The following is a 9,225-nucleotide window of genomic DNA, read 5'->3' on the forward strand; positions in this document are numbered from 1 at the left end:
AATCACCTCCCTGTCCTCCATGTGCCTTAGCATAGCTTCCAGGAGGATCTGCTCCATGATCTTCCCAGGCACAGAGGTGAGACTGACTGGCCTGTAGTTCCCCGGGTCTTCCTTTTTTCCCTTTTTAAAAATGGGGGTTATGTTTTCCCTTTTCCAGTCAGTGGGAACTTCACTGGACTGCCACGACTTCTCAATACGATGGATTTTTCTGGAGTTCTGTCACAGATAAGTGACATGAACACATTACAGCATTTCTGAAATTCCAGAGTAGGCACCACCGGGAACACAGAGTGTATCTAGAGAAAAAACGACTTTGCACCCAATGCACAGTTACAAGTAATAGGTGAGGGTAGAATAAATTGCCAGAAGCCAAGCAAGCCACCAAAACCAAACTTGCATACTAGTTACATACACTCATTTTGACCCACAGACCAGATGTACAAAGCTACAAAGTCAAGGCCATCTACACGGAGAATGAGAAATAACACACACATCCTTTCAGTCTGCAATTCTCAAACTTTGTGCAAATTATTTTAAACAGGGCTAGTGCCACTGTACACACAAGGTAACGGAGCAACATAAGACTTGACTCATACCTCCCGTTCATTAGGGGAAGCTTTCTTCTCCAGGATGAACTGAATGTGAAACAGTAATGATTGAGAATGAGAAAATGTCATGCTGAAATAAATGACTGCAGAGAGTTAGGACAAACAAGAATACAGCTCAGAACACTGGCTTGTAATTGGCATAGGTAAGATAGTGGTATAATTATAGGTTTCCTGGACCAGTAAAATGGGCTTGTGATACTATCTCTTTTTAAGGGTGTGACAAGCAGCTTTTATTTAATGAAGTTTGTGAATCAAAACAGCTTTAAAATTAATGAGTAGGATGAGGCCTGTGGAAACTCTCCCAGCTGAGGCAGCGCTTGGATGGGAAAGAAAAAAATCTTTTTACCTGGCCATTGGCATCTTAAACCAGATGGAGAAGATATTTAGATTGACTGGGAGTGGTGTGGCAAGAGGAAGGGGAATAAAGGGACAGAGTCACAGAATCACAGAATCGATGCTGAAAGGGATCTCTGGAGACCATCCACCCCACCTCTGCTGCTCAAGCAGGGTCAGCTACAGCAGGCTGTGGAAGGCTGTGTCCAGCTGGGTTTCGACTGTCTCCACAGACGGAGACTCCACTCCCCCTCTGGGGAACCTGTTCCAATGTTTGACCACCCCCACAGTAAAAAAAGCATTTTCTTATGTTCAGATGGAGTATCACGCATTTCCATTTGTGCCCATTGCCTCTTGCCCTGTCACCAGGCACCATGGAGAAGAGTTTGGCTCCTTCTTCTTCCTGTTCATGTCTTGTACTGGGGACCCTGGAACTGGACAGTCCTAGTCAATGCAGGACATGGGGGCTAATCTCCAGCTTCGCATTGCAAATGTGTCCAGGTCACCGACTGACAGTGCCTACCTGAAGGAGTACTGTATCCAGCCATGTCTTGCAGATCAGCAAGGAAGAAATGTGAGTCACTTGTGTTTTAATGGTTACCTACAGCACCTTGGTTCCCACATCAGTGGAGGTAACAGAGACACCTATGTCCCCAGGAAAGTACAGGATAAAATCCATGGAATTTATGGAATGCACACTAAACATATTGTTTACAAAGAAGAGATTTGGAGTCCAATTTTGTATCATCACAAAATGATTATTTAAAGAATCATTCACGCATTTGTATTTACATAAAAATACTGGCTATAATTTTTTTTTTATTAAAAACATTCTCACAGCAGAGCTCCAAATCATTTCAACTTCTATAAACTTTTCCAAGTTGTCCTTGTATCACAGAGAATCTGGAAAAGAAACTTCTTTCTAGCCTACAAAGGTCTGCTTCCATTTTCTTGTGCAGCCACTTTTTTAAAAAAGACGACAAAAACATTTTAATTGTCTTTCTTCCCGTCTTTCTAAGCTTAAAACCACTGTAGATTTGACTAAACTATTTCAAAAGATTACCTCTTTGATCAGCAACTAGGAATACGGTTTTTTCAATCCAGTGAAGACCACTTCGAAAAGTATTCAAGGATTTACTCTGCAGTCTTGACAATGACTGACACTATGGTAAATATCAGTTATCCACCAGCAAATCATGTTGTGTTGCAGACCACACTAACTATTGACTAAACTGCATAAAGCAACAGCATGAGCTCAGGACCTTTATGAAACTCAGAGTCAATGAACCCTGCAGGATTTCTAGCTATGCCTTTGCCATAACCCCCAAATCTTCTGCGCTGAAGAGTAATATGCAAAACACTCAAACGGCTCTGGCCAGAAAGAAGCAGCTACAAATGTCTCTACATGGCACTCCCAAGGAAATGACACTCCTGACCCCAGAGCAGTGGTCAGTGAAATACACACATTTGAGTGGCTATGCAGTGCTGATTCTGAGGTCAGGTGACTCAGCCCAATCTAACGCATCTTACTCAGGCTTGTCTGTCAGGTGCGATACCCCAGATCCCCATTACCCAAGATAAAGGAGACTTAACTGTATTTGGGTAGTCTAAATGTGTTTTCTGCTGCACTCGACCCAGAAACAGCAAGCAATGTGCAACAGAACACAAAACAGCGTGTCTGCCTTCTAAAACACAAGCATAATCCTCATCTAGGGCCTACCTGTTTTAAGTGTAGAGAGCCACATTGCTTTTAATTAGACCTTAAGGGTAGGGTTTGTGTTCTATATTCAACACACTTCTTTAGCCAGTACACAGGGCTGGAAAGAAAGAGCTGAAAAATGTACCTCAGCAGACTTTATGACCTGGAGTTTCTGTGGACCTCTTCAGTCATACATTGGCACAGACAATAAAGCCAGCTTTTGGACCCAAACTGCCAGCATTATCCCTAAAAAACCCCAAACAGTACTAAATAACTTACCTTTCAAAGGCACATCGGATGACAACCAAGATTAAAGCAAAAGGGATACTAAGCAGGAGATCACGAGGCTGAGGGTAATGGACGTCTTCAGACTCTTGCATGTCCTCCCAGGTGATTCCTGGGGGCAGCCAGAACTCATGCTGCCACAGCCACTCATTCAGAGAGCGTGCCATCCTGGAAGGAAAGAGAGACCAGAATAAACTGAGGACAGCCTCGCACAGAGCAAACCTGTCAGCACAAGCCAGTGAAGCAGAGGAACGATTACACCCTCGCTGAGGTTGCATCTGGCTGTGAAAGCAGAAGAGGTGTGGAATGCATCAGTGCCCAAGGAACTGATAACCTGCTCGCAGATTTTTATCGGGTGATTGGTGACTGCTGACTCCTGGCACAGAACCAAAAAAGGGCTAAAATGGAGATAAGTGCCTCAGAATTCAACAGAACATTAGTGTCATTCTCAGCAACATGTATCGGAAAGTTTTAAGTTTAATACTACAGCTTCTCATGTTCATAGGTTCCCTTCTACAGGACTGATAGCCTGGTATCACGAGGATGCAGCAAGTCTGCTCCAGGGCTGGCTGCCAGCTGTCCTTTTATACGTACATATCCTTACTTTTTAGTCTTTGATCTTTTGTATTTATTTGTTTCTATTTACACATTGCAATTCCACTGTGTGCATGTGTGCATATGTATGCATTATAATTAATATTATACTGAGACTTCACCTTTAAAAAAAAAGGGGGGGAAAAAAAAAAATCTATCTTCTGCTTTAAATGATTAAGGAAAGTACTTCCAGGTAAGAATTTCTGTGCTAAGTGTAAGCTGGATTCTTAATGTAATTTTAAAGAGCATGCCTGAAGGTGGGATTTACATACATGATCAGAGAATTTAGCAGCATTAAAAACAGTAGAGTGGGTGTAACAAAGTATTCAACAGAAAATACTGTTGCTAGATAATTCTATCTCATACACAAATATGAGCTGCACTGCCCTCCAATACAGGCTGCTCATTCTAGCTGGTAACAACAAATGTCCCAAACACAAGCTCTGAACAGAGGCCAAGGAGACTCTGTGCAGGCACAGAATAAGGAAAGGGGAAGTGTGGGAATGAGATGCCCATTGAGATCATCTGAACAGCACACGGGAAATGCCATCTTACGAAACCAAGGGAAAAAGCATATAATTTAAGTGTCTGACCTGAGTATCATAAAGCATCTCACCCAGTGGAGGCCCAAACCCTGGCCCATTTTCTGCAAGGAGAACTGCCTAACAAATCAAAAAATGTATCATACATTTGATTTTGAAGACATCTTTAATTCAGAAGTAGTTCCTTTGTTAGTTAAACTGAAGATCTGCCTTATTCCAGAATTTTGCAGAGTCCGAGGGATATCATCTGAATCATAATGTCTTTTCTTGATTTGGACTTTATGATTCATCTCAATGTGTCTTTTCATCTGACTACAACAGGGAAGAACAGGACCCTATTTCTTCAAACTTGACTCTCATTTCTCCTGGAGCATTCACAGCCAATTCAGTATGATGACAAAGCTGATTACAAATATATGTGCAATTGATACCAAGTGGATGCAAACTTTCTGACCATTTAAGATATACAAAGCAGGAAAACACTCTCCCTCTTCCCCAAAGAAAAAGGAAAACCATCTTACTAAAAATGCATTCTTCTCTTCCTCCCTGCATTCCCTGATTTCAGCTTTTGATACCAAAACCCACAACATAAAAATACCTCCTAAAAATAAACAGCCTGATATACTGCAGAACTGCAACTAAAAGAAGTGGCAGCAAGGCTAATATCCAACTTTACTAACACCAAAAAGAACATCCAGGTCTTTTACAAGGTTTCAGTTTGACAATAATCACAGTATTTTCTTTCTGATGCAGCTTCTGGGACTCTGGAAACTGTGGTTTTGCTCCCACTCCCAGGCTGTTCTTCATTCCTTCTGCTAGCTCTCCTTCCAGTGCAATGTCTGGACAAAAATCATTGGCACATAAAATGAAGATAAACAGGCTTTATAGACTCTTCAAATTCTGTTTTAAGAGCCTGACAATCAAGACGCAACAGTTTTTAAGTTGCCTGCCAAATCTTGAGTCTCTACAACTCTTTGGGGCCTAGGTTATACACCTAACTTCCCCCATCAAGGCTGTTTTAAGGTGGGAACATCTGCTGCTCACTATCTGTCCCCTTTTCCTCTGGCAGGGCTGTAGGATCCTCTAGCGCTAGTTCCCTTTCCGTCTTGCCTTTGGTGATTCAGCAAAGGCACCTGAAGCCAGGACCATGGGAGAATGCTGACAGGGCTCGTTGTGCATTAAAAAGAGAGAAGCTAGCTGAAGCACACATACATACATGCCAGATAAATCTTTTCAGACTACTCAATAAACATGCTATTAACCAGTATAGCTCCATTTGGGTGACACAGACATAAGCCCAAGGGACAGGCTGGCTACTGTGCTGAACCTCAGAGCCTCGGTGAACCATGTTTTCAGGATGTCCCTGAGTCTCCTGTAGACTGTGTGAACGCAGGTTTCTGCACAAAACTCTACAGTTATAGAGCAGAAAATGTCTATGTAGAAGCAAACTGTATGAGTATGGGCTTAGCCTACAATGAATTCAACACACTGTCACTATGAAGCGTGGTGACAGTGTTTCAAAACAGCTTGTACACTTCAGATTGGTACTGGATACCAGCTTAGAAAAGTCAGCAAGGTGTCTGAATAACAAAGAACTTTACAAGGCATGAAAGACACCAACCTCAAAAGTGTTGGTAAACTTTCTTAGCTGTTAAAAATCTTAGCTCTAGTCAGGAAAAGCATCAGGACATCAGGAATACCTAAGAGAACTATAGAGAGAAATTACACTTCCTCGCTGCCTCAGCTCTTTAGAAAACATTTCTTCAGTACCACAGGGTTATCCCACAGTGCAGAGACAGCAGGCATGCTAGGGAAAGCTGCCATAATAGCTAGCTTTGCAATTACACAACCAAGGATTCTCCTTCCAGAAGTCTATCTATCTGGCAGCAACACAAAATGATGCAACACATGCTTGGTAGAGGAAAGCAGCTGAACTCTGCTGAGGGCTCTCTGTGGGGAGTATATAAAATAAGTCGTCCAATTTGCTTAGGGGGAATATTCTTAGATTCAAAATGCTAAGGAAGTAAACAGCCACCATCTAATCTACTCTCATGTGCAAACTATATATAGTCAGGATCACCTTCCTGGAAGATTTCTTTATCTCTGCAGCTATCTTTACACGTAGCAAAAATATAAAAAAGGGTACAGTATGAAGCAATATATTTATCTTTTGCAATTTACACAGGCCAAGTTCCCAAGTCGAAGCAGCTGAAAAGCTGAAGACAACGGTGTATCTAAAACGCCCTTTGAGCACCCACAGAAAAGCATAAGCAGGCCCATTTCTTTCTCAAAAGTTCTTTATACCTCACAGAGCACCTTGCGTTATTTGTTGTAGATTTGTAAAAATATACAGGACGAAGCCCTCCAGCTCTGAGTACAAGTATAACAGGGAGACAGCCTCTCACACAAAGAAGAGCAAGAACAAAGGGAAAAAATCAACGCTGTAGAGCACTCTCCCATACATGATACTAAACAGATCAGCATTAGGATTTCACAGACAGTGAGCAAAATAGTAAATGCTGGAAGAACATTGAGTTTGTTGTAGAATATACATGTATGTAAAGATTAAATCAAGATTAGAGAAGTATCACAGCTATGCCATGGGGACTGGGAGGACAAGGCTTCAGCATTTACCGAGCCTACACTGCAACAAGATCAGGCACTCAATATATAATCCAACAAAGCTCCTTTAAGTTGACACAGCTAGAAGCTCTTGAAGCAACTGGACTTTGTGCAGCCCTACTTTGTTAAACCTTGCCTTTCCTGATTTTTTTTTTTTAAACTTGTTGGCTTTATCTGAATCCTTAGAGTTACAAAGGTCTCTGCTGTCAGGCTGCCCTGAACTGCTCCAAGGAAAACAGAAATTGCTGCGCTGGCCAGCCGGAATTCAGCTGCTGAGTCTGCACACTGCAGCTGGGAGCAGCACTGCAGGGCTCCCTGAACCCTGAGCCATAGATCAGGAACACTACTATACTTAACCCCTTAGGGACAGTTTCACTTTCAAAGCAGAACTGTTTGAGAAGCAGCACGGCATCTAGCTAGAAAGGTTACTCCTTGTCTCACAGCTAAAATGGCTAAGCAGGTTTACCCAGAAAACATGACTGTTGCTCACATCTTCAAAGAGTTATTCTGCTGCTTCACTTACAGAATCTATTCCCAAGCTAAACATTAATATATAGGTACATGAATACTCATGTAAATTTACACATATGAATATAGGAGATAAGGGTGGAGGAGAAACAGAGAGAGAGAGGAACTGGGTAATTACCCTCTCACTATGAAGACGACTAGATGTAGGTATCTGCCCTGCAGTTTACAGCTACAGCATTATGCTAGACATTATCGGATTAGCCACTGTTCACTACTTATACTGTTAAGATAATATAAAGATCCATCATAAAAGAAAAGATTACACTGGAGTTTTCAAGTTGCTTTTAAAACAAGAAAAAGAGCCATATTTTTTTTTAAAAAGCTTACACTGGAGTTTTTAATTTGCTTTTTGACTAACCAATATTCCTTCCCCCAACCTTCCTCACCCTGCCTTAACCTTAGCACAGCAGATCCTGGTAACATTGATGTGATGGTAATTTTAGTCTTTGCTGTAGGAATTCTGAACCCAATGCCACAGAACTTCCAACTTCTTTCCAAATTCCAACATACAACTCGCTGTTTCCTCCTCCTCTCTACCTCAGGAAGCTGCTAATTTTAGAGATAGCCAAGACTTCACTGGGCCACTTTCAGCTTTTTGCTATGACAGACAACAATAATCCCTTCAATAAGGGTAGCAAGCTGTATTAGAGGTGTCTCAATGTTTTTGCATCAATTGCTCACACTAGAAAGCTGTTCCTAAACCCTCTGGTGGGTACAAAATAACCACAATAAAGACTTTTAACGCATTTGGTTTTGTATTAACACTGGGTTTTACCAGAAAGAAGTTGTTCTTACTGTTTATAGAACAATACTTTTCCCTCATAGTTCATTGCCTAGGCTAAACAAGTCTACTGCTTCTAATCCTCTCTATATTGTATATAGCTAATACAACTAGCTGTAGCCAGAGAAATGGAAAACCTTTCTTTGCACATTCCTCTGTTTCTGACTAGATTCTGTTTCTGAACAGGATTTCTGAGAGGCGTGTCTAGCATTAACATCTGCATTTTTTAATACAAATTTTCTGCTGTTAGTCCCCACATATACAACTCTGCACACCGTGTCATTCAAGGTCACCTCATTCCTCTTACTCTGGCTACAAAGGCCTTCCAGTTCTTGATTATACCAGAGATGGTCCATTGTCTGCAGGTGGATTATACAGGTTTGTGGGTGGACAATGCCACAGATACAAACATCCCCGAAGTGGCTTTGGGCCAAGCTGTTTAGGTCTGCCAAGTCGTATTAGCTTAAGTGCAGCATCATGCTAATGACATTGCTGCCAGAACCTGCACAGGTCCTGCAGAAGCCTTCCTGGTATAGCCAGTTTTCCCAGGACTTAATTAACCACCAGCAGCACAGTAGTGCCACAGGGGAAATTATTAATTAATGTGGAAGCACACCACCATAAGGATGCAGTTACATTGCTTCTCGATTCAAGTTGCTTTATTTTTGACATGGGGTTATGGCTGAAATAATTAAAACGAAAAAAGCCTCTTAAATCTTGATATTCTGGAGAGCAAAATGGAGAGGCCTGTCCTATCTTTCTGAGAAGCAGTTGGGGTCAAGAAACAGAGTCCTCTGCATATTTATAAAGGTTCCTGTTACTTTGAATTGGAAGAGCCACCTTTTTCCAGTCTTACTCTGGTCCACACTTCCTGAATTTGGGTTACCACTGCATATTATGCATTTGAACCTTTAACTAATTTTGCTAAGAAATCAATTATTCAAGAATTCCATGGGTAAATTCTCTCCTGATAGCTCTTCTAGGCAGTTTCTTACCCCTTTGATACTTCCCATAATCCTGATTATGGGAATTAACTAAATTAACACTTTAACTAAAACTACCTGTTACAGCTACACAAGAGAAGTTACAAGTTCAGACATGAAGTTTACTGCAACTCTTTTGTGCAGAAATAAATAATTTTAAAAAAGAAAGCTCAGATTAACGTAACATAAGCTATCTTTTGAACACCCATATTATATTTATTCTCTTAATCTCAGTTCCAGGGTTTTTTGT

General features: G+C 41.4%; 1 protein-coding gene across 1 annotated transcript in view; it reads right to left on the minus strand.

The window, feature by feature from the left end:
• LOC103903198 (ceramide synthase 4-like) overlaps positions 1–9,225 on the minus strand; it is a 42,022-nt gene that overhangs the window by 27,139 nt on the left and 5,658 nt on the right. The window contains 1 exon segment of the mRNA XM_019473372.1: positions 2,916–3,093. Coding sequence (XP_019328917.1) covers positions 2,916–3,092 — 177 coding nt within the window. The 5' untranslated portion in view covers position 3,093.

Source organism: Aptenodytes forsteri, unplaced genomic scaffold (genome assembly GCF_000699145.1).
Source record: "Aptenodytes forsteri isolate BGI_AS27 unplaced genomic scaffold, ASM69914v1 Scaffold300, whole genome shotgun sequence".
Classification (NCBI taxonomy): Eukaryota; Metazoa; Chordata; class Aves; order Sphenisciformes; family Spheniscidae; genus Aptenodytes; species Aptenodytes forsteri.